Source organism: Chaetodon trifascialis, chromosome 8 (assembly GCF_039877785.1).
Source record: "Chaetodon trifascialis isolate fChaTrf1 chromosome 8, fChaTrf1.hap1, whole genome shotgun sequence".
NCBI lineage: Eukaryota > Metazoa > Chordata > Actinopteri > Chaetodontiformes > Chaetodontidae > Chaetodon > Chaetodon trifascialis.
The window spans coordinates 7,495,925-7,522,385 of NC_092063.1; the positions used below are offsets into that span (position 1 = coordinate 7,495,925).

General features: G+C 43.7%; 1 protein-coding gene across 2 annotated transcripts in view; it reads left to right on the forward strand.

Annotated features, from left to right (window-relative positions):
* Positions 1-26,461, forward strand: part of scube3 (signal peptide, CUB domain, EGF-like 3) — a 71,213-nt gene that overhangs the window by 28,388 nt on the left and 16,364 nt on the right. Inside the window, exons 4-8 of one of the 2 annotated variants that reach the window (XM_070968561.1) lie at positions 1,658-1,792; positions 13,637-13,783; positions 15,276-15,392; positions 20,245-20,292; positions 25,400-25,516. In XM_070968561.1, coding sequence (XP_070824662.1) covers positions 1,658-1,792; positions 13,637-13,783; positions 15,276-15,392; positions 20,245-20,292; positions 25,400-25,516 — 564 coding nt within the window. The remainder of the gene's footprint in view (positions 1-1,657; positions 1,793-13,636; positions 13,784-15,275; positions 15,393-20,244; positions 20,293-25,399; positions 25,517-26,461) is intronic. The other variant, XM_070968562.1, reaches the window with a different exon arrangement.

Below are 26,461 nucleotides of genomic sequence, written 5' to 3' on the forward strand. Positions count from 1 at the left end.
TGGAGCGTCACCTCCAGAGCCGCGATGCAGTCACGCACAGGGGAGGCCGGGGCCGCTAAGCTCTGCAGCATGCCAGACAAATAAAAGCAGCCCCCCAAAAAATGGCATTGTGCAAGATCTTTCCATTTGACAATAAACAAATATATCAAAAGATTTATTGATGTTCCACCGCCGCTCATTTGTTTCTTTTGTCGAGTCGCACAATGAGCTGGAAAAAGTTTTGTGCCATTTGGAGAGAACAGCTGGAAGTGCACAATTCATTATCAGTGGAAATGAAGTCAGCAACTCTGGTTTGTGGTCAGTTTCTCTTTCTTGGCCCGTGGCAGGACGAGGCCTCAGGCGACACCTTTGTAAATGCTCTGCCTTTGTTTGCTCTTGAGGTGGATTCACATGGTTGCTTGTTACCCTCCTGCCCCCATGTCTCATACACTCTCCTCTTTCCATCTCCACTCCCCCTCCCCACCTCCCACTTCCCACCTCCCACCTCCCCTTTCCTGCATTCCTCCCGTCACGGGGCTGACAGACACTCGTCATCAGCAGGTACTCTGGCCCAGGTGGATCAGGTTTCCCACTTGCCAGGAGATTGTGCTGCATATGCATTTTTATGGCTTAGTGCTGCACAGTTGGAGGTTTTCAGTACGACTCTGGTGTGCTGCCATGTCAGATAACCATTAAGACAGACGCTGCCTCGTCAGACAGCTGAGGACAAACTTCTCTGGCTTTTCGTAATATCCAAACACTTTTTTGGTCCTTGTGTTTTCCTCTTTATATGACATTAGCAGTCAAACCACAACCTCTGTGGGGTTTTCAACCCACTTGATTATGGATGTGAAGAGTTTCGGCATCATTTTTTCTAAAACTGTTTTAAAAAAAAAGTAATTAAAACTCTATTTGCACCAGTAGGGAAAAAGAAGCACTTCAGTTTAATTTCAAATTAAATATGCAGCATTTTTATTTATGAATAATATCATTACATCCAGTGGTGGATTGTAACTAGTTACATTTATTCAACTCAAGTACAAATTTGAGGTACTTCCTACCATATACTTTTGCATTACTACTTTTAACTCTACTACATTCATTCAACAGTTTTAGTTACTAATTACTTTACAGATGAAGATTTCACAAACACACTTTTATGGGTCAAACTAGCCAACGTTATATAACGTAGTCGAAACAGTAAAACGCTGCTTACACATGAGTGGACCATCAAATATTCAGTAATATAAGATATGATAGCATAATACTCACTCAAGGGCCATTTTTCTGAATTATGAGTACTATTTTTGATACTTTAAGTACAGTTCGTGTTGTGTTGCAGCCTTCACTTCATTAAAGGATCTGATTACGTCCTCCACCGCTGATCATATCACATAAAAAAATCAATAAACAAATGAATAACACTGCCTTAAAATTGAAAGTGTTCTGCTCTTTCAGAAGTACTGCAGGTTGCTTCATAAGTGATTGAACTTCTAAATGGATGCAGTACGTGTGTGTTCCTGCGGTCTCCGTTTGATTGTGATTTACAGCTACTTGTCCATTAAACAGGTTGTGATTTGATCCCAGACAACCTTCAGACAAATGGTAATCTGTGTAGTATTTGTCCTGTCTTGAAGTGATCTTATTAATTTTGTTTTGTGCTCCTGTCTCCTGGCAGATGTGGATGAGTGCTCAGAAGGCAACGGCGGATGCCAGCAGATTTGTGTCAACATGATGGGCAGCTACGAGTGCCGCTGCAGAGAAGGATTCCTCCTGAGTGACAACCAGCATACCTGTATCCAACGGCCTAAAGGTTAATCACGTGCACGCACACGCACACATCGATGATCTGTGGAAAATAGCAGGGCACGTGTTGTGTAATGCTGATGCGTTTGACTCGAGGCTGCATATTATCGTATGTGTCGAAAACTCATTATTTAAAATTTCATGTGGATGATGATGAAGCTTTATTTAACATGCAGATGTTCAGGTTCAGGCATCTGTAAACAACGCAGTTATAAGACAAGACATACTTTACACAATCTTCAAGCAAAAGCATATAAAACAGCAGACCGACATGACACTGAAAAGATAATAATAATAATTTTCTCTTAGAAATTTCAGTTACAGTTTAAGAGGTAAAATGCCTCTGCTATTTAGTCTTTTATTTATCTGTTTATTTATTTACTTCGTTATCATATTAAGAAACTAGACATCTGTGCTGTGATCATATGTGGTCCCCCAGCTGTTAATCCGTCACTTGTAGCATATCCAACACTTTAACGTTCCCTAACAGTTGGGTAAAAGAGCTCCGCACCCCCTCTAAGGTTTGGCTTTTCCTTTACAGAATCTAAGTTATCTCCTCCACAGCAGGAGTCCAGGCTTTTTTGAATAACATGATCAATTGCACAGATTTAAACTAAGAATGGGATCGGCCCTAACAGGCCTAAAGGGAGGGGGAGCAAAGGTAAGTGTCTCCAGTCTGGGGGGGAAGAAGGGGGATAAATCTCTTTTTTGTTTTCCTCCCACCCTTTCAAATTGAACCAATCTAGTGCTTGGCAGCATTTTAAGGTATCAGTGGTATGAGAGTGGCCTGAGGGGGACTGTGAGCAGAGAAAACAATTAAAGGTGTAGCCTGGGGCAGACACACCTCTTGTTTATAGAGCATTCCTGTGGGATGGAGACGTGACAGGAGAAGGTACAGAGCCAGCCTGCTCGGAGGCTGCTCATCAGACAGAGGAGCGCTGTGGACATACATACATTTATAACGTCAGAGCTGTATTTAAAGCAAAGCAGGCCTGCAGGAAAATATCTCTGTTATGCAGATTGGCTTGTTGCAGTCTATGAAACAGCAGCACGGGGTTGAAGCTCGTAAAAGATCCAGTTCAGTATATTAAAATCACACAAAACATGGACTTGATGTCATAGAGAGATTGATTCTTCAGATTCGCCAGATTGTTTTTTGCTGAAAGTTGTACATTTGCTGTATGTATCACTAAACTGCTGGAAGAGTAGAGCATTTTTGCACAACAGCACTTTTAACTAGAGCTGCTGACTTATAGAGTTTGCTGGTTTTTCTTTTCGACTGCTGTTTCAGCTTCACTGATGGAACTATTTGTGTCTAACCATCAGCTAACTGTTAGCGATTTAAAGCCGTCTGCCCTTTATAACCTTAAATAAACAAGCTAGCCTAACTAGCTGCCACTTGGAAAGTATGTGCCTGTTAGCCTAGCTTGCTAACATCAGCATTGCACTACATGCTACTTTTCATTCACGTTATTTCAACACCTGCAGAGGCTTTGCCAGCGCCGGCTCACTTCTGCTGGATACAGGACTGCCTACTACGTCCTTGCAGTATGTACTTCCTGCTGCATACTGTTTTTTCATGGTAGTATCCAGTATGAAACTGTTACATGGATTTAGTCTGCAGTATGCCAGGTCAGACTGAACCGGTTTCCACTTTTGGAAAGTGGAAGTAAACAGTAGCGCAGCCAAACCGTCACAACTGTGCACAATCCCCCTCATGCTCTAAAAACAAGAGAAATTGTTGATGTGGATTTTGACATCTTCACATTATTGATGGTATTTTTGTTCGTGTTAATGCACGTACAGGTCATGTTGTGATCCCACTTGACAACAGCTGCATAATTTCAAAAAATTACTGTAATGACAGAAAAACCGTGGTACAAACATGAAAAATATCTTTCAGTCTGCCGTGCTGGCTGCAGCGGACTGTGTGACTGTGAGGTAGCTTAGTTACCCGCGCAGGTTCATGTGGAGCTTCTCAACTCCACTCACTCCAACTCACTTCTTCAATTTGTCATCAAAACATAATACTCAAGATCTACGCAGTTGAATTCTCACAAGTGAATTTAGTGACAGTTTTTTTACTGAAGCAGAACAACATCCGGGTATTTTTGACATACTGCAGATTTTGCTTGTGTTTGCAAACTTCATGCTACATTCTGAAGCATGTAGTGTACTAGCTGGTTTCCAGTACAGCCTCAGTTTGTCGTACATAACCGGAGGGGGAGCTGCTGCTGGCTGTCTTTATTTGTGGTTAGCAAATGACCAAACTGTCAAACTCACAGAAACAGGTATTTCTTTGACCTCCAAACTCTGTAGTTTGAAGACACATAGTCAAGTCAGTTTTATTTCTATCAGTAAACAGCATAAACAGTTGTGACCAAAGACATCAAAGCAGACACCACTGATTTCACCTCGACGGGCACATTCTGCTGGAGATTTAGCTCACTGGAATTTTGACTCCAGAATATAAATATCCTTGATTTTGTTCCCCGTGCTGCGCTGTTTGTTCTCTGCTCTGCTTGGTGTTTGTCACAATGCCTCTGGCCTGTGTTCGGTAGATTTATCCACGGCTCAGAAAAGCAACATTAGAGAAAACGAACAGCTGTTATCACCATCACCAAACACATTTATTCAAGGAGTAATTATCTAGCTGTCAGATTTCTCAGCTCCGCCAGCTCAGGACTGGGACTGTGCTGTAGATCTTTTGACTCCTGTTGTTTGTAGCTCTTCTGGTTCAGAAAGCCCTGACAGCAGGATCCGACCGTCTCTTCGTCTCTGCCCTCCTCGCCTCTCCTCTCGCGTTCGCAAGATAACTGCTCATGCTGGGAGTCATTAGACTGTGATGTTCCTAAGTCCCCTGGATGGTGAAGCGAGGATCTTGGAAGTCTGGTTTATGAGATCAGCCTGGCCTAGTGAACTGTCAATGTTTACATTTCATAAACGCAGTGTTATTTGAGTGGAGTGAAAAGCTGGATCATGTGTTTCAAAGCGCTACGACTATATCAGCGCTGTCAGAGCACCGGTCCGGTCTCGCCGAGCTCCTCCTGTCTCTCATTGACTTTTTCTGTCTTTCTTGATAAATGCCCTCAGTTCCTGTTAATCTTCCATTTTCATATAAATTTTCTCTTCATTGCTTCCAGATGAGACCCATTTGGATCAAGAGATTAAAGCTGCCATAAATCTACAAACTTCCTCCGCTCATCAGATAGCCCTGTCATTGTTTCATTATTTTTGAAAGACTAACAGACAGAACAACTGCTCATCTGCTTATTATTACTGCTCGTATTACAACAGCGTGTCTGAAGGAAAATGGAAGTAGCGAGGAAGTGGTTCGCCGAGTTATTGGACAATAACCCTGCAGAATTTTTGCAAATATCACTTTCCCCGCTAACTGAAAAATTATGCACAAGTGGCTCAGGGAAAAAAAATCATTCAGAAAATTAAAACTGATCTAATCTCCCAGCCAAGTCGGTACCAATGCAGCCCTCCATCCATTCTGCCAAGGCTCCTCTTAAAGAGCAAAGCCTGGGGTGCAGTTTGCTCATGAGCTTTATTGTTCTCATTAAAAAGACATCAGCTTTCCATTTCTTTCCTTAATGGATCAGGTGTTCCCTGGGCAACTTCAGCAAGTCTTTCTGGGGACAGTGGAGAGATGGTCACTGCAGTGCATGGCGCTAGCAGTCTGTTTCCCCTGCTGGTAGGAAGCCCTTGTTAGCACTGAGCCTGTGCCAATTAGGCAGCAGGGGTCTGCCAGCCTCTCAGCTAATGACAAGGCTGCTGCTGGCCTGTCTCTTATTAGACCTGCCCCTGCCCCCCTGAACAGGAATAACTCCGGCCAAATGAAGGCTCCATCGTCTAGCTGGACGAAATGTAACAGTTCATTTATTCTCCCCAAACATTTCTCCCAGTCAAGAAATAAAGCCTTTGAAAGGCCAGCCAAGGTGCTTAGTGGTTGATAGGAATGCCATTTAGGTCAAGATGGGTTCCACTGCTTTGCGTTTGATTTATTGTCTGGATAACAGGGACGTACTATATGTGCGTGAGAGGGGATCCAGCACATTGGAGTTGTGGAATTTCAGGCTCAGTCAACCCACACATCCATAACTTCTGTCCTGTACATTTCTGAATATCCGGTCGGGCTATTACCTGAAGTGTGCACTGATGGGCTGTTACGTAAGTCACATATTGTAACTTTTGTATTCAGTCTCACAGCAAACAGTAACTACATGATGGAAGTCGAATGATCAGCTCTGCAGAATTCATCGCGAGGCGGCACAGCTGAAGAAGATGAACTCAGAGAAGTGAAAGGAGAGATGTAACTTTTAATAAGAAGCCCTCTGGATCAGACTTCCTGTCACTCTGCCAGTCACTACAGCAGAGCGAGTGTGGCTGGCATTGGGTGGAAAGATGTGGGATAGCAGCAAGGAGTCTGAAAGTTCACGCCAGCCTGATGATTACATTACAGCATCTGAAGAAGACTTCGATTACATGAGCCCCGAGGCTTCGCTGTCACCTTTCGCTGCTTGAAGAAATCTGTTGATCTGAAGTCTGCAAAGTGCAGATGAGCCTGCAGAGTTTGAAGTCACGAAGAAAGTCTGTCATTCTCAATACGCATATAAGAATATGTGTGTGTTTTATTACTTAATTGGAAATTTCTAAAAATACAAGGGACAGAACATATCATGTTGATCAATCACTGCGTGTTCACAACACGTTCCATTTGATTTATAAATCATGGTTGCCACAACAACTTTTACTTATTTTTAGCATAGCTGGAAAAATAATAGAACAATTTCCTCCATAAATTGGCCTTGTTTCTATCAGTCACCTGACTGTGGACACAAGCATCACTCTTTCTCTCTACAGTAGGCCTTGTCTTTCCAGGAAATGTTTACTTTGTCAATGAGAATCTCTTCCTGTGTTTACAGCTTCCATTAGCTTCCCAAAGGGGCTGTTACCCCTTATGCATCCAATCTCCTCTTGGTCGCTCTCGCGCTCCCTCTCTCTCAAATTCAAATATGAACACAATGGACGTAAGACGCACAAGCACGCAACTCAGTAATTTTCAATTTAATCCTGCTGGAGGCGCATTCACACACCTTCTGTTATGACATTTAGATGCACGCCGTGGCATGTTGACTTCAGGATATGTGTTCCTGTGCTGGCCAGAACTGCTGCAGTGAAAGGAATTTTCCAATAAATGTGATCAAATCCATAAAAAATGGACGAATCATATTCTCAGTTAGTTTTGCTCTCCAGCCATGACATTCCGTCTGTATGAAATCAGGCACGGGGTCATTGAACCCTTTTTTATTGTTGCTTTTTTCTTATCGTAAATGATAAAATTACCTCTTTTCCTGCAGTGTAATATCCATTTAGCAGACCGTTTTAATTTCACGAAGTCACGCGTTGCTGAAGGGCCAGTTTCCACCGTTCCAGTGATGTAATCAAATATACGACTGTTTGTATTTGTGAAAGTGCTTTTTATGGGTTTTTATGTATGTTCTTGTCTTGTGCTGTGTGGTTGTTCTGCCGCGCAGAAGCCGACATGGTTCTTACATGTTCCCCCCGTTGGTTCTCAGCAGGCCTGCCTGCCTGTCTGTGCATTGGCCACAGAACTGTTTTTACAAGTGCAGAAGTCACTGCTCCATTGCTCTGCAGCCCAAGCGTATAACCAGGCTCTTTTCCTATTCTAAGGAAGTGGAGCGAAGGGAACGCCTCATGCTCCCATTGCTACCTATTAAGTCTCTCCCATTTGTCCAGAAGCGGAGACGGAGACACACGGGACACTTTCCTGTCCTTCTGTCCTTTCTCTGTCAACCCCTCGCCTGGTCTCCTCTTCTCTCCCTCAGTCTCTTTCCTGCATTATTATCCCTCATCTTCGCTCTTTGTCCAGACTTTACCAAACCCCGTGCCCCCACCCCCTGCACCCCCACCCTTGAACAAATATACATCCGTGGCTTGAGCTTTCGCAAATGTTGGCTGCCTTGCCACTGAATTCTCCATACCTCATTTGAAACGGGCATCCCTTTTGCTCGTGGGTTTGTTGAAGGCCATCTCTAAGCCGGCCAGCCCAGCACGCTGCTGCGGACTGCCCGAGTGCCAGTGGGGTTTTTCCACTAACACTTGGCTGTCATGGCTTTAACCAGAGGGCCAGACGGAGCTCTGCAGAGACAGATGCCTTCTTCAGCTGCCTCTCGCTTTGATTTTGTAAAGAATGCGGCTCTGTAATAACACACTGTATCTCATATCTTTTGTATCCCTTTATTAAAGAAAGCTTTGCTGTGCTCTGCTGTGTTGCCTGTTCTGTTGGGAGGATGCCGCGCTCCTCTGGGACATCGCACAGTGAGGTGACCTTGATAGAATGAGAGGAGGAGTGAAGGGGAGAGTGGCACGTCCCCAGCAGGTGCTGCACAACTGTCTGTGACACAGATGGGCAGACGTTCAGAAATGCGCGTGCAACATGCATACATTATGCAAATGCCCCTGTGTGTCAATGCATACGCGTACATTAATGCGTGTATGCATAACTGCATGGACACACAGTTTCCATAATGCACAAATTTATATATCATTGCCGTGCAGTGGTGGTGTGACTTTGCAGTAGAGCATAAGCGTATCTAATGTATTCAGGTTTTATCAGAAGACTTCAAAATACATCTCAACTGTAACTGATAAGAAAACTGTGTTTTGGGACATGTGGTAGCTGTATGTGCTTTGTCTCAATCTCAGAGCGCAATATACTAATAAAAGCTCTGCATTAAGCACTTTGGCGGTCACATATATCCATCCAGAATGCTCTCTGCTCTCTTTTCCATTCTCCAGTTGTTTATGCTTTCAGCAGCTCCTCTCTGAAACAGGGAGTGAAATGAGCAGCCCCAACAAGGCCTTGGGGAGCTGGAGAGAATCAGCGCTCGCACAACAGACCAAACAGTAGCACTTGGATGGATTCTCTGAGCTCTCTACCAACAGAGTCGGATGGGAAGAGTTACTTCCTTGACCCGGCTGGCTGCCCTGTTGCTCTGTCTGCCCATCTGTGTCACAGCTCAGCCCAACCCAATGCGGCTCAGCTCCTTTTCTCATTCTCCTTTTCATGCGCTGACATTTTTATCCTTCTATTAAAACTTTTAAGGGCCCATTATCTAAGAGGAAGGAATGTTGCTTTAATAGTGTGGTGGCTCCATGCTTAGGCCCCTTCTTTTCAGTTTGTAACCAACCAACACTGGCTAGCTGCTTAATGTTCTCCAGCCAGCGTCGAGCAAAGAGGGGACCGTCTCCCCTCTGAGACGTATGACAGCACCTCAGCATGGACTGTGAGCCCTCTTTTCACTGCCCCGAACACTCAGGGCAGACTATAAACCCTTGGCATGCCTTCCACTACTTCAGCCCCATTGTTTCAGTCCCTCCACTACATCGTTATCAGGTTTAAGAGAGCTTGCAGCGCTGCGGTGAAGAACTTGTGGCCTCCTCGGCTCTTTTGTTCGGGGATCACAGGAGTCGGCATCTTAGCTGGCGCATGTTAACTTGCCTTCTTTTGCGCAGATCCTCTGTCACGTTGGAACTCATGACCTGCTGGTGAAAGTTTACTGTTGTTTGTTTTCTTGATAGGCAGCATTTAGCTGAGGACAGTCCTGCAGAGCCTGAAGCTCCTGCGCGTAACACAAAGTCCAACAGAATCCTGGTTTTTCATGATACAGATGTTTCACTTGTGTCTGAGAATGTGTTTTCAGTAGATTTCTGGCAGGGTGGTAGCGGTTGTTTTGGCTGTGGGAGTTCTGAGGAACAGCTTGTTCGTTCGTCGCTCACAAGCTATAGAGTTTAAATTGCCAGCCACTGGCTTAGATAGCGATTTGAGCTCCAATCAATCTCTCCACACAGCTATCCATTTGGAACGACTTGCCCACAGGAGTTGCTATCATCAGTAAATCCTTATATACCTTTGCTTTTTTGTTGTTGTCCTGACCTGCTGGTTTTCAGAAAACCAGCCGTGTGATGTGACCTGCGCTTATTGCCGTGTCCTGCAGGCGCTGCAGCTGATCTCACATATTAAGTTGAAGTTTCACCGACTCAGTGACAGAGACACAAATTGATTTTGCTTCAAGAGATTGAAAGATAATTTACCGTGGTCAGTTTATCCCCAAGGATCATGCTGTTGTCTCTTATAAGCGCAGGAGAAGTCAGGAGTGGATATTTGGGCTGCTCAGCAACATCTTCACCAGCACGTCGAGTACTGCTAAAACGAGTCTGTCCAAGTGTATCTGCCCGAGTCAAGCCATTTTCTTTCTCAGTCAACTTCTTCATTGAGCTCAGTTAGAAAAAGGTGATGTCACAAGCTTCTGTAAACCAATCAGAAGTTAGGAACATTTGAATGACAGGTGGTGGAGCACCTGATGAAGCAGATCTCTTAATAAATAATAACTAAAGATATTTCGTGACTTTGATTGTTGCTTAGTCACGAATATTTAATGCTACACAGAAATCACATTTGTTTTCAGTTATCAAGGGCTCTGATAATTATAATATAACCGCATCACATTAATCTTTGCATCCAATTAAATGTCCTAGAAGGCAATTATTGTTCATACAGTCACATGATATATGGGTCAATTAGAGGAATAGTTACAAATTTGGGGAAACAGGTTTACTCACTGGTTATGCTGAGTTACATGACTCTCATGACTGTACGATAAACATGTAGCACGTTAGCTCAGAACATAGCTCAGCATATTGCTTTTTTTTTTTGTTTAATCTGTACAAAAACAGACGAGAAAAACAACCTGTTGTGGTTTTATTGCAAGCCTTTGTATGATTCAACAAAGCCTTTATGCTAAGCTAAGTTAGCTGGCTGTGGCTTCATATTTAGCATACAGACATGAGAGTGATACCGATCTTTTTTCACCCACAGTAGCTCTCAGCAAGAAAGCAATCGAGCATGTTTCCCAAAATGTCGACCTAATCCGTTAACATGCATGCTGTACAGAGGTCACAGCCAGTCCTGGGAGGTTGGGGGGGGGGGAATCCCACTTATTTTCTGTTTAATTGCAGTGTTCCTTTTATTTTTACCACAAGCGCAGTAGTTTTGATGTCGCCTGTCCGTGTTGAGCTGCGTGAAAGCCCATATCCACTCTGAGCCATTCCCTCGGTAGCTATTTGAAAAGATCCTCAGTTCCAAGACTTTGGTCTCTATTTCCTGTCCAGTTCTCTGCCTATAAAGTGCTCTGTGATCGTTTTTTATAGTTTCTTCATATAGAGTCATGTTTTATGGGTCAGCAGATTGTTTTAGTTGATCATATGATCTAGCTTTTTTTTTTTTCTATTTCTCTCCTTCACTTTCCCATCCAGCTCCATATGAAAGGATGTTTTTTTTTCTTTCTGCTTAATAATGATAAAAACTGGAGGCTAATGGCAGCCAGTTAGAGGGTAGATGATAGCTGGGCCTGGTCTGCAGAAAAGGACCATTGTGTCAACGCTTTGGCTTTTATTGGTCCTCAGAGAGATGAAGGCCCAAGTTCTGGCCCCAGCCCGACAGGTTATTGATGGATGGGTCTGTAGCATTTGGGTAGAGGGACTGCATAAAAATAAAGGGGGAGTGAAGTGAGTTTTGGGATGCATTATACAACCTTTAGCCCATTGGGGTTACTTAGTTGGAAATTCAATCCTCTGTTAAGTATATAGATGTCGGTTCCTTGCTCTGGCCTCAGATAGACACAAAACCCAGGAAAGGGACCACTGAATTCCACATCCTACTTAAATATCCACATGACTCGCTGTGAAATTTGCAGCACTTTACAGCAGCTGCTCTGTTGATGCTCATTCATGGTCACTTCACTCAGTCCTGCCGTGCCCTTTTCTTTCTGCCTTCAGAGCAAAGTGCTGGCCCAGTGTTTGCTCAGCGCTGAGTCTCTGGGAGGGCTGCCGCTGCAGTTCGTGTCTGATGGCTCACCCTGTCTGCAAGAACGACAAGAGCTCAGGCAGCAAAGTCTGAGAGGATTGTATGACCTTCTGACACTTGTTGACAGACTTAAAGTGATGGAAAGTATTTAACCAGGAGGTCAGAATTGTCTGTCACACTCGCATCGGCAGCTACTTGAAATAAGAAAGACTCCAAATAGATTTCAGCCACGAGTGGAAATACATAAAGGGCAGGTTGAGCTCTTGGCATAACATGTGGAAAACAAGAGGGCGTAGTTAAAGGAGGTTATGGTGGCAGGAGTTAAAGTGCATGAATGAGTAATTAAGGATAGAATTATGTAAAAACCCCGTTTCCGTCGGGCTGAGATCATTTTTCCTTGTCGTCCTCGAGGCAGGAAAATAGAAACTGCATGACAGCACACAGTTGTCAAGACTGACACACTACATTTGGACTTCAGGCGAAGAGTGCACAAGGTTATATGAGCTTTATTATGTGTTGACAGCTCCACACACGTATGCAAATGCTTGAATTTATAGCAAAAAAAAAAGTTGGCTAATTAAGAAAGTTGGACCTCCAAACACCCTTCAGTGCGACAGCAGATTTAATGAGACATTAATGGAGATGTCTTCTTGTTCACTGCCTCCCCGTTCGCCAGAAGAGAAGGAAAAGGAGAGAGATCTGTTTGGTTTTTAATGAGCCAGAGAGCTGGGGTTTGTCACTGCATCTGTAGCGGTGGCAGGGTTTCACAACGAATAAGTCAAATATCAGTCTTCTCCCGCGAAGGCAGCAGTATTATTACAGTGCAGAGCAAAGCAGAGGGAGCACCGCATTCATTTGTGTAATAATTCATGATGTGAGGGTCTCAAGTCTTGGAAGAGCAAAGGCGTCTGGTGTACCTCTTCATCAAGCATTTATACATCACACAGAAATTATGCATCTTTTTATGCCGTGTTTAGTAAAGCTTTGAATTATTTCTCTCAATAATATCCCTTTTTCCTCACATTCTTACTGAGGAGCTTCAACCTTGATGACTCATGAAAATGAGCATTGAGGCCCTTATGTGAGTGCAGGCCCTTTTCATCTCAGGCTCTGCAGTGAGAATTTAACCAAGGAGTTAATTTTCTCTTTTTTCAGCGTGATCCTCCTTTCTTTTCTTTATGGGGGATTACCTCAATTAAAATTACAGGTCTGCAGGATCAGCTCCTGCTGGGAGTTTTATCCTTTCTGTTGGCAGCCACGTTTTTATAGCCTGAGCAGAGCAAGCGTGTTCCAACAAGTGCTCGAGTCTTTGTTAGAGGGTACCGGGCATGTCAGTCATCAGCGGTAGGCACACAGTATATGTGACTGAGGGTCAGAATGCACGTCAGGCATTTGAACGTTTTTATACCTCTTACCAGCTCTGTGATATCCAATTTAAAAGCAAATGCCTTTTCTGTACGGGACTAGTATTACCTGGGGACCTCTGGTAATTTGTAGTAATTGTGGAGGTCGTCTGTGATCTTAATCCTGAGTGAATCTGCCATGTAGCTGCAAATTACTAGCCATATTTTGCCGAACACAGAGGTCATGTGATAATATTAGCCCCCTCCAAATCAGCATCTCTGTGAGATCTGCGCCTTTTTTCTGCCTCTTTCCTGCTCGGGAATCACAGGAGGCTGTGTTGGCAATTATAAATCAGTGTTTTGACAGCTTTTGAGGTGCAAAATCGAAAAGCTCACTGCTTTTGTTGTTCAGGAAGCTGATGTTACGCAGAGCCTTGACATCGTATCTGGGGGATAATGTCAGTAAATATGAGTAAAATACAGATTCTGCTCATCGCTTGCAAATGAGGTGTAATTTCTAGATCACACGAGGTCCCCTGGTTGTCTTAGTCCAATGCAGTAACCATGTGTAAGGTGCGTGGCAGTTGCGATATAAACTCTGTTTCCTTCACAGTGCAAGCAGAAGGCACAAAGGAGGGACCCACCTGCATGGACAAGAATCACGGCTGTGCACACATCTGCAGGGAAACACAGAAGGGTGGCATCTCCTGCGAGTGTCGACCTGGATTCCAGCTCACCCGTAACATGAAGGACTGCAAATGTAAGTCATGTCAACCTCAAGCATAATTCCCCCCGTGTGAAACACACATGCATGCATGCACACACACACCGGAGGAAACACACCAGAAGGAGGATTTATAGTCTCCTCATGAGAAGGTGATAAAGGTTGGAAACCTGCTGATGACGGATAATTGCACTCATTCCACAAATGCCTTCCAACAGATTTGAAGAAGCTCCCGACATTTATGTTGCATTACCAAACTGTGACTAATCTTCTGAGTCGTCCTCATAAAGAAAAACATGTTTATCAAATAAGGAGTGATCATTTACACAACCAGGGCAAGTGTGGAGGTTACTCGAAGGGGACTGCTCTGACGGACAGCGCACACTTCCTGTTGCTGTGCAACGGAGATCATCCTGTCAGAGCTGGGGCCAGGGCTGATGGGGGATTTGTCTGTGTTTGGATAAGGATTGGAGAAGTGTTATTCTATAGTTTCTCTGTGACAGCCCAGGAAAAGGGCAAAAGGCGCTGGGATGGTAGGGTGCAGACAGGATGGCGGTGGAAGCCTCGGCTCGCTCGTGCTCTTTTTCACTCTGTCATCACAGGTGTGTTAGAAGTGCCAAGGTTAATGCTCCCTTCGCCCGCCAGCACCTAAATGTATTTGCACTTAAAGACACACGCATGAACACACACACTTAGACCAGAAATCTTACTCTTCCCATCATTTATGTGTAACAGGCATGAGTTTTTGCTGTTGATGTAAGAAGTCATAAGTCATAGAAAAGGTATTCACTTAAAGTTCCCGTTCTGCAGAATTAATTAAATGCATTAAAATGGAGATTGTCTTAGTAGCTTGTAGGCTGATGCTCTTATCCAGAGTGACTTACAATGAGTTCAGCCTCTTGCTCAAGGCCAGTTTAAAAATGTGACCTCTCAGTTCCTCCGCAACTCATATGTAATTCTTTAGTCACAAGGATAATAACATGTAGCTCGGGGAGTAATGAACGAATGGAGCCGTGATGGTGATTAATGTAATTAAAGGATTCACCAGTTGAGGGGGTGAATATGTAAATCAACGCATTGCCTTCTTCACATTGCAGTACACCGATTTTCACCTCAATCTAAGCCTAAATTGTTCACAGTTTTTATTAAGCAGCAAATTTGCGAAAGGTGTCTAGAGGTCCCGTTGGTTTGAGTGCACTCTCAGAAAAGTGAGACGTCATTTCCATACTGTTAAAATGTTGAGAGTGGGTTGTAACTTTGTTATTCCAGTCATTTTGAGGAGACTTTAGCTACAGTATGTCTCTTTGAAGCCCTCTGAAGGAGCACTGAATGCAGTCTGAATTGATTATAGAGCATATGGCCCAGAGAAAGAGCGTGTATTATCCTGTGGGCGCCCTGAGCTGGGGACCTTTGTTACGCGTCGTACTCGTCTCTCTACCCTCATTTCTTTCAAATAAAAAGCAGGAAAACTGCATGTGCAGCTATTCCCTGCATGCACAGTTTATGCTAACTTTCTGCTCTTTGATAGTGACGTGTAACTACGGTAATGGCGGCTGCCAGCACATCTGCGAGGAGACAGACCACGGCCCCAAGTGTTCGTGCCACATGAAGTTCGTCCTGCACAGCGATGGAAAGACTTGTGTAGGTGAGTCATCTCACACCGATACAACTACCAAGGGCAAGAAGTAATGGCTTTCGAATGAGAAAAATACAAAACCACAACTGATTAAGTCAGCATCCAATTTCCAATAGCAAATTTAATTAACGGTTGAAATGAGCTTTATAGCAATAAAATGCAGGTTGACATACAGGCCTTGTTACAGTAGCTGTACGCCTGAGCCCTTTCTCTTGATCTGTGACATACAAGGACAAAAGGCTACCACCCACTGTGCTTTCCTTTCTTCTTCTGCTGCTGCTCCAGTAACCCGTTGGTTTCTGCATCTGCTTTGGCTTGTCTTCCTCCTCCTCCTCCTCCTCCTCCTCCTCCTCTTTGCTGGACACTGTGCAACAGCTCTCCCTGTTCCTCTCTGTCTTTCAGCCATGCAGTCAGATGCACACCTTCTATTAGCCCTCGGGTCAATTCCTCCACTGCTTCCCGTTGGGGATTAACTCACACACCTGACCTAACCTTCCACTGGCATTTATCAGTGTTTGCCTCAGTTGACTTAAGTTGAGTAAAAATCATTCAGCTGCTCACGCATATTGAACCGTTCTGAAGGGCAGTTTCCCGTCAGATGGGACCTGCAGGTGCAGTAGAGTCAAAGCGCAGGTCTCGATAAATGTTTGCGTTTAGCCATGCAGAACTGCACATCGACAATCATGGAACATTAACAATAAAGCTGGTCAGGTGTAAATTTTAGATTGACCATCACTGCAGACAGGCTTTTATTTTATCCGCCTATTTAACCAAAGTGTCATTTATAGTTTCTGTATACAGTAAGAACTCATTTAAACCAATTCAGTGTGCACTTTGTTTGTAATGTAAGCTTCAGTGAGTTGAATAGGACATATTTTCATTGTCAGGAAGACAAACACAGAAATCGAATTAAAAGCTTCGCCTGCAGGGCAGACTGGCGAGATGGTTGCTTGGTTTCAGTGGCTGTTAAGTTTGAGAGCTTGGTTTGGGTAGTGGCTGATTAGCTCAGTGTTTCTGGATCCCCTTTATTACCGCAGCCCTGACGAGAGCCAGACCTATGTCAAGGTCTGGTCAGCCAACCTGTCATTATTGCTGTACCCTGCATGGCCAGGGGGACGCCACAAAGTTGACCGCAACCAAATTATATGTCTTAGCCTGTCTTGTTCCCAAGGCAGAGCGAACGCACATTTGGTTTGCCAGATCAGGAAGCAGTCAGCCAGTTAAAATCTTTGATTTCCCCCTCAGAGTCTGGGGTTACAGAGGTGGAGGGAGGGCTGCTCTGCGGTCGACACGGGGGCGCTCCATCTCCCAGACACTCTATTAGTTAATAAAACCTCAATAAAACAAACAATCTGCCAAATGAACCACTGATGGGGGAGTGAGTGACAAGAACGTTGGAAGACCTTCAGTAAGGCACCACTGCTGTGCATGAGGACTGTAACTCTGTAGGATTTCCACCATAAGAAAATATGTAAAAGCAATGCATGATGAAACCTCTGTTGCTTTTTTTGTGAAACACTTCAAAAGCTGCATAAGTGTTCTCTGATATTTTAAGTTGATGTGCCAGGTTTAAATACAATAACCTTATCCCTCTGGCAAAAAATATTACATATTTCTTATTATAAATACGACTTGTTTGAAGATGCAACAGCTACCTCTGCTTTGAAGAAAGGCATTTCCTTTTTTTTTTATTTATTTCGAGGCTTAATCCATGTGATTTCTCTTGGAACCAACAACTCGTATTCTAATGCTGAATTAAATATTAAATAGTCTTAAATGTCCCAAATGAGATAAAAATGGCTTGCTGCAGTTGTATTTTTACGCACTGTCTGCATAGCGTGTAGTGATAATTACTTCTCAGCGACCGCATTTGGAAATAGTTAATGATATATAGAGAGAAGAGGGTATCCATAGCAACCGCACAAAATGAAAATACACTTCTGTTTAGCCTCACTATTGATTTGGAAACATTTATGATTCATTGAGTCTCTGCACACTTCATCCAAAAAGAACATGGCGCATGATTACAAAACAGCTTTTGTCTTGTCGGTGGCTTTGTCTTTAGTCTGGTGGGGTTCTTTTGGTATGCTGTAGCTTCACTATTCAATCCGTCTTTTGGGGGTGTTTCATATGCGTTCTGCCATATTTTCATTCATTTTGTGGCGTCTCTCCTCAGCCAGGCTCGGTCGTGCATTTTGTAATAACGCTGCTCTGTTTGGAAGTGTGGGTTCCTTATCTTTCCTATCTCACCTCTGTTGATACATTGCACACTATAGGTGGGGTTTTTAGTTTAGGCAGAGCTTTTATGGATGACACACATGGACTGTTCTCTCTTATCCACACACACACACACACACACACACACACACACACACACACGCGCGCGCGCACACACACACTCGGAGAGATATTTGTTCAATCGCCTACTCAAACTTTAAAGTCAGATTATTGACTTAAACAGTCCTAATAAAATCAGGTTTATTTGTGCATAAAATATCTGTGTATCAAGTAAGTTCAGATATCGGAAAGGAGCTGCCATCATGTGGAAACATTCATGCTGTTAGCACAGCAAATCATAAACATTCACAAATAGCAGGCAGATGCAGACATGCTCAGGAGTTCAATCATCTGAAGAGTCAGCCACACTATGCCAGACACACACACACACACGCACAGACAGAGAGCTAGAGACTCATTAACATAATACAAACAGAAAACTATACAAACAACCACACAAACATACAGTACATATCCAGCATGCATGCACCAAATGCATGTAAACACATGCAGTCTACATGCATATGCCCATAACATAAACACAGTGTGCTCTCATTTCGGGTGGTCTGTGCATTCATGCTGGTGTACTCAGATGTATCTCACTGTGTGCTGTCCTCTAACTGCTGCTTGAATTGTTGTTTCTGGATGCTGCATGTTGGGACTGGACGCGTTGGTCAAGCTGCGGCGGTCCATGTAAACTGTGCATGCTTTGTGGTGTTGACCTGTCAGAGTCGAGCGTCTGCTTCCTTATCTGGCGCCTTAAAAGATCTCTGGCCCTGTGCACATCAGACTGTGGGTGCTTTAATTGCAGAGATTAGAAGTGATTTTTGAAGTAGTGCGGGGATAAACAGGGTAGTTCTTAGTGCAAGTTTAAAAAAACTCTGAAAGGCCTTTTACCTTTTCCCATTTTGTTGATGTGCTTTAAGGCCCAATCCGTCACCCCAGCTGTATCATGGTTGAGCGTATGCGGTCTGCATACTAAATCTGTGCCATGTAGTTTAGTGTAAAGCTAAACATACACTCAGCGGAGTGCGCAAATGGAATCCGCTTTTGGCTTGTAGAATATGCTGGATTTAAAGCCAATCAATTAAAAGATAAGAGAAGTAAATTATAGGTAAAAACAAAAATAGCCTAATAGCTTTCTGAAGTTGTTTTTTTAGTGGTAGCACATAAATTGTACAGCTGGGCTACTGTCAGTGATTAGAGACTTGACATAACAGCCTAACAACATTAATTCTGAAATGATCTGGCCATAAAAGACACCATAAAGCGCAGACATGAATCTGGCTGTCCCTGTCTTCCAGCCTGCAGCACTAACCACCACTCGCTCTGTCTGTCAAGGCTCGCAGCGCTCATACTAACTAGCAAAAGCCTCATCTCACACACGAAACAACACAACTGCACTTTGTCTGCACTGCGTGGAATATTTACTTGCATGACTGCATGCTGCGAGGTACCACTTTTGCCTTGAGATGTCACCGTTTTCATTTGAGACGAAGACCTGTCATCATGTTTGTTGTCTAGGATTTGGAAAATTAATCGCTGCTGTTTGCTCAGTTGTTTTCCAGTAAGAGGCTGACTTTTCCTTTGCAACCACACAATGTCATTCTGTCATGTCATCATCGCCTCCCGTGGGCGTCAACGGCCATTAACGATTTGTTTAATTCAGGAGAGATGATCCCCTCTCACCCGTGCTATCCACCTTATTCCTAGAACCCATGAATTATGGCTGCAGCGGCGCCTGCCATACTTAGCAGTTCGCTACAAGCTTCTTTTTTGTTGCAGCTTTTTGAGAAATGAATGATCTGAGAACATAAGCTGTCAGGTTAATCATAACCAGGTTCATGTGATAATACCTCTGCCTTCTGCTACCGACGGATGGGAGGACAATCTGTACAAGTCGCCTCAGATTTCTGCAAAGTCAGCTAAAATGTTCGAGTTAAGGGGCAAGTGGTGCTGTTGGCAGCTGCACCAGCAGTCAAGTTAAACTACATTTCTGGTTGAAAACAACAGTGTGTGCAACATGAAATGAAAAGGGATGGTTCCTGTCAATACTAATACAGTTTCCATCATCTACCAAAAGGAGGCAAGTCCAAAAGAAATGACTTGTCAGCTACGATTACGTCCAGTATGTCTGCTTTTAAGTGCACAAAGTTGTGTTCCACCTCATTTAATAAAATGCATCCAACTTTATTACAACATTGGCTCCGAGGTTTTCAGCTTGCTTATCAACTCACCGTCAGTAGCCACAGAATCCATAATACAGCTAAATATGCGACTGTACATTTTCAACGGCCACTTATTGAGATTGTTGACTCGCTAGTCGCAGGCAGAGGTAAGATCACATCATCCCGTTTAAGGCGTGACAGCCAGTGTTCCCACATCATTTACTCCCAGACACCTGGACGTCCATAATTGGGGTGTCATGCAGCTGCAGGAATAAGGTGGATACCACAGCAGAACAGTACCTGTCACATGCTCATGATTTACATAACACGCCAATGCTACGTGGTTCAAGTGTACAGAGAACTAAAGTGGTGTTTTTACAATGTGTGCGTGTGTGTGGGTGTGCGCGTGCATGCAGGGGAGAGGAGTGTCCCGTCGCAGGCAGTCCCACAGCTGTTCCCCAATGGTAAATATGTGTTCCTCTGGCTCCTCTCTCTGGGGGTCTGTGGGTGTGGGGAGTAGAGGAAGCTAACCAAGCAGACACTGATCAGGCCCTTCCCCTCCCCACTGGGGCATCATCCTTCTGACCTTTAACCTCTGCCCCCTCCCTCCCTCCACCACCACCACCTTCGTCTTCCTTCTGCGAATGCCCTCTCAATAACAACGGCTGCCCGTGTCAGACCACACCTTTTCAAAACACAGCTGCGCGCGGCATCTGACCAGCAGCGTGAACATCATGTGAAGAGATTTACGCTTTTGTCAAGCAGAAAGATTGTTCTTGTCAAAATCATCTTGCGTCTTGTGCTTGCAGTCTGTTTGACAGTGGTGGAACGAAGTACATCTGCACATTTTACTCAATTACATTTATCTAACAGCTGGAGTCATTTTTTCACATTAATGTTTTAATGATAATACATTATTAGAGACTAAATCGGTGGCTCCCGATCTTCTTCTGCCTCCTTTCAATAAAGCAGTATGTATGTGGGGCCTGCCCTCTAAACCCCTCAGATGGTTTGATTCAAATAGTTATTTTAGGCCCAAAAGAGACAAATTATCGAACAAAAACGGCAACTATAAAAGTCCAAAAACACGAGTACAGATTTGTGTAGAAAAGCTTTGACCCTTCAGAGGGTAGGGAACCACTCATCTGAAATACCCGCCTGTGTGAGCTGTTGACATGTTCATTCATATAATATAATAATACATCAGTCAAAGGGGACTTTTACTTAACACAATCCTGATTCCAAATAATCTGGGACTCTTTGTAAAACAGAAATTAAACAGAATGCAGTACAACAGTACAAAGACAATATATTTAATGTTTTACCTCCTCAGCTTCATTAATGTTTTTAAAAAAATCTGCTTATTGTGAATTTGATGCATCAACACGTTTCAACCCAGTTGGGAAAGGAGCAACTAAAGACTGCGAAAGATGTGGAATGCTCCAAAAACACCTGTTTGGATCATTCCACAGGTAAACAGGTCCATTGGTAACAGGTGATAGGATCATGAAAGGGGCATCCTGGAAAGGCTCAGACGTTCAAGCGAGGATGAAGCGAGGTTCACGACTTTGTGAACACATGATTGTATGAAGGATGTTACTACATGAGCTCAGGAACACTTTGATTTACACAGCGGCCCAACTTTCCTGGAATCAGGGTGGTACATTTATCCATGACTGCATCTAAGTAACGGCTCTAAATGCTTCTTCCTCCACCGCACTTTGATTGATCCACTGAAAAAGGCTGTATTAGCACAAGTGCAAGTAGCTTTTGTCAAAAATCCAAAACACCATCCATTTAACTGTGATGGCTTTTAAGAGGCAGACCAAAGTCTTTGGTTTTATTTGTGTTTTGATGCGACTGAAAGGAGTGAAATTAAGCCTGCGCCGTTTCAAACACACAGCCATGGTGTTCCTAAACTCCATCATCACGGCCTATTAGCTCTGGTGAGCTAATAATGTGTCCATGATTCAGCGCTGCTTCTACAAAAGATAAAACACAGAATCCCTCTAAACTGGCTTTTTCATGCACATGTAATCTTGTGTCCTAAAATGGTGAAAATAATCAATCGCAGGGAATAAATCCATGCTATTTCAGTCCAGTTTCTTCTTCTGTTTTGTGGCCAAAAGTAATTTGTTTCACTACATTTGCAGTAAAATGAACAATGGAGGAAACAAGAGGGATAAAAGTGCAGAAACTTCTTGCATTTCGATAAAATCACTAACGCTATTAAGCCCAATTTTCAGGATGAGCCTGCGTTTCAGTAGATACGGTAAAGATGCCAGGAAAAATAAACTCATAAATCTGCGAGGATGTATCAAACCTTGATACATCAAAGAGATTTATGATTTAATTATACCATGTGAGAGACTGAGGGAGGAGGCTCGCTCTCAGAGGAGTAGCCTGTTCAAGGTAAGAAGCAAAACAATAGTGTTTTAAGTTACTAGCTGTTACTACTGTATCTACACTGACTTTCCCACATGCTTCAGTATCACACTCTGACCTATTTTAGGATTTTGTGTCCTACTTTCTGTGTTTTTTTTCTTCCTCAGAAATAGAAACATTAGGAGCAAGAGATGTGTTTTGCATCTTGCTTTATCAGTTGAGTTCCTGTGTTACTGCACCGCACTGACACCAGCGGTGTGGTTTACTTTCACAGTCGTGCCTCTGGGGAACATTATCAAACTGGTTTTATTCTGGCATCGTGTGCTTTAAGTTATTGAGAGAGCATTCACCTCAGAGCTTTAGTCGGGTTTTTGTCTGATAACAACTGTACCTTCTGAGTAACTTTACTCCAGCTGCATGTTTGCTGTTTGGTCAAGAAGACAGTATTTTCCCTTCCAAAAAAAGGCCATTTATTCCTGACGACCGTCACTGAGGGAAACTCTGCCTTCTCTCTGCGAGCTGTGTCCACTCACCCTTTGACGTATTCCGTTTGCGGTCGTCATAAATGGCTGATGACAAGTTGTATTGAGGTTGCTTGTCAACAGCTGTGATGTAAGTCAAGAAGTGCGGCAGCTAGAAATCCTGTGGCTTCTGTTAAAGGATTATGTATACTGCCTGAACCTCTCTGTATGAAACATATACTGCAGAGGCTCAGCATTAGACCAAACACCCGACACATCACATTGGAGAATATTTACAAAAGTCTGCCCGTCGTTACTGTAATTGCGGGTCCCAACCCGGTGCACTGTAGATGTGTCTGGTGTGCATCCAAAACACACAAACCCACACACATACCAGAGTGTGTGTCTCGACCCTGTCTTCACAAAACCATAATGTCAGAAATATTTCTTTGCTCTCTTAACACATGATCATTACAGTTTGGTGAGATGGCTGCCTGACTAAGCGTTTTGGAGGCATGTCCTGACACTGTCTTATCGTCTCGTCTGCCAACTGTCTCTGCTCACACTTTGCAATTATGTGAACCCACAGTGCTACAGTCAAGCCTGGGTTGGGACTGGCATATTAACTGGAAGCCCCCCTCCCTCTAAGGCCCAATACTCCTTGAGCTATCATCCTCCTGCAAAGGATCAGAGGCAGAGAATATCTGTGTTCTGCCAGCGACGGGGAGTAGACAAAATAATGGAAACACCTCACAGAAAGGGATTTCAGCTCTGAAGTGAGTTACAGTGAGCCTGTGTAACTTTGGCTCTGCTGCCATAGTGGACACAAGCGGAAATTATGGTGTCACAGTAAATGCCAAAATGTAGTGTAGAGAGTCATAAAGTCCACAAACCGACTCAGTATGCAGTTACACAGTAATATCCATGTAAAGTTAGATAACATTAGCTACATTAGCCATCAGAATACTGGTCGTAACAGTTAGGCTGTAGAAGCCTAGAGTCTACTGATGGAGCAAAGGTGAGTTTTAATGATGACAAATTCAACTTTTCAAATACAAGTGAAAAATTATTTCTTCTTTCAAAAGTTACACTCTCACTTAAAAAAAGCTAAGAATGTTTACAAAACTACATGAGAATCAGCTAAAGAAAGCTGTCTCGTGCAACTCATGACAGCGTATACATGTCGACAAAGGGAAGCAGAAGTTGAAACCAGCCGAGAGACACTTGAACAGGTACGAGAGGGGATGAAGGGGGTTACAAATACTGCTTATTGTCATGTCATCCAAAACAGCCCTTATTTATAGTCGTGTTTGTAATGATTTAATTATTTCCAAGTCCTTTTTCATCAAGTGTTTGCCTAATTTTTTGACTCAGCCCCCTGCGTATTAATATGCACCTGAAATTTGACTCTGTGTATTAATGCATCATGTTCCGCCTTCAGCAGCAACATCCACTGAACTGTTTTGAGCTGTCGTCTATGAACCGGCTGTAAAACATAAAATTACATCACTGTAAGCACCTGTTTTGCTTTGATGCATAATTCCAGTCTATAGTTAAGTTTTTTTATTTGGAGAACAGAGCTTCAGAAAGTTTCATTATGTCTGCTGCAGGCAATGCAGTTTTAAATTTAAGTGAAGAGGATTAGGTGTTTCCCCAAAGGGATCCTCATTCTCTATAAAAAAAAACCTGTGCGGCTGCATTCCCCTTTTTAGTGCCACGTGTGAGCTGCCATCTCTGTGCCAGTGTGAAGTCTTCGACCAGCCAGGCTGTGCTGCCTCCCTTTTAGAGGAGCTGCCAGCCAGCATGCTACAGCCCATTAGAGAGAAGTGATGAGCTGTGTGGATGACCACTCGCCTTACTGCAAGTTAAAGTGATTGTTTCAGGTCACAGAAGTGTTTTTTTTATTTGTTTTGTTCTGAAGTGTGTGAGGTTTTCTATAAAGCTGCCAAAAACTATTAAGGCACACACAGGTCTCCCTCATGTGGGAACACATTTCTCCTGTTCTGTTGCTTAAAATGAAAGTCTCAGTGAAATTTGTCACTGTCTAGAGAAGAGGCCTCAGCTATCCTGTCTTGACTGACTACCTCCCTTTTTCAAATCACTCCAGCCAACACAGGGGCCAGGTTGCTGAAATTGCTTTTTTATCCCCAGAATGCCTGGAAGGGTTTTTGTCAGAACCAGGAAAAAGTGGCGGTTTTGTCCGCATGTGTCTGGAAGTCAAGCGTCTGCCCTCACGATGGAGGGGAGACAGAGGACTTTTAGAGGTCGCCGCTCACCTTGACCAAAGACAAGCAAACATGCACACACTTGCATACCTTTTCACACACATGCACATGTAGAGGATGTGTGTGGGACTCTATATTTGGCTGTGTTGGTTCTAATATTTCCGAATGATTCTCTCTATTCATTATTCACAAGCATCTCCTCAGTTCCCTCACTGTTAATCTCATCCAGCTGCTGACTATGACTCTGTTCTCTCGTCCTGTTTCCTCTTCATCCCTGTCTACCACTGAGGACCTGAAAGTCTGCTCTGCTTCTTTATTTCTTGCTCCTGTCTGACTCCAAATGAATGCTGAATATAATAGTGTGCCTTCCCATTTTTTTTTACTGTAATACCAGTATGCATGTATGCTGTTTTGGTGGGGGGGATAAGTAGGTCAAGACAGCGTCTCCGGTATTTTTTTCCATGGGGTTTGTCTGACTGTGAGTGCTTGTTCCCCCGCAGAGACCTGTGCAGTGAACAATGGCGGCTGTGATAGCACATGTCATGATTCAGTGACAGGAGTCCGCTGCAGCTGTCCTGTTGGCTTCACTCTGCAGCCGGACCGCAAGACCTGCAAAGGTAAAGCATCGCCATTTAAACTGGAGCTGTCACCAAATTAATCTCCCGCTTGTCCCATTGCCAGGCACATTGGAGCCTCCTTCCTTCCTGTTCGCGATGTCCCCACCCCTCCCTGTGAGCCCCTTTTCCAGCCTGCTAGTTGGATTTTCTCTTTATAGACTACACTATCATTGTTTTGCACCCACAAGTGCTCACACAGTGTCTGCACCCTTACTGGTGCCACCAACCTTTCACTGCTTTCTGCTTTTTCAGCTGCATATTTTGAGTACTATTTTGTCATGCCACCAGTTTTCTTGACAGTTTTTCCGCTACATTACCGTCATCCTCTCTGAGTTTTGGCAGAGCATCAACTCAAGCAACCTGAATACTTTTTTTTATATTATATCTAATAAAATCTACTCTAAACTTTAGGGTGAAATTGAAAATTATATGAGGAGACTTACGAGGAGAAAACAAGAGCGCTACTGACAGTCCGAGTAGACAGCTTTGGAGTGAATGAGGACAATCTGTGCTTCCAGAAAAGCAGAGATAGAGTGACTCGTAATGTTACACTAACAACTCTGATAAAAGTACATTGGCTTGTATTAGTTTGCTTTGAGAGGAAACAAGAGGAAAACAAACCCAGGCAGCTCTGGCACAAGAAGACAGGGGCTTGCTGCAGGCCAGGCACTTCTGAAGAACGGAGACAAAGATGGAGCAAGGAAAGGATTATTTTATTCCATTTCTGATGCATTTATTTCAACCAGATGATGACGAGTCCCTCGAGAGATGCCTCACTTGTGATGACGATTCTGAATCAATCAGCGTCGCTGCCAGACCTGCCAAGGCAGAGCACCATCAAAAGCGGGGATGAACACATGATATATCGATTGGGTATTGGCCACAGAAATAAAGCGCAGAGTAATTGGAGGAAGAAGGACAATTTTGATTTAGAGGCCTCACTGC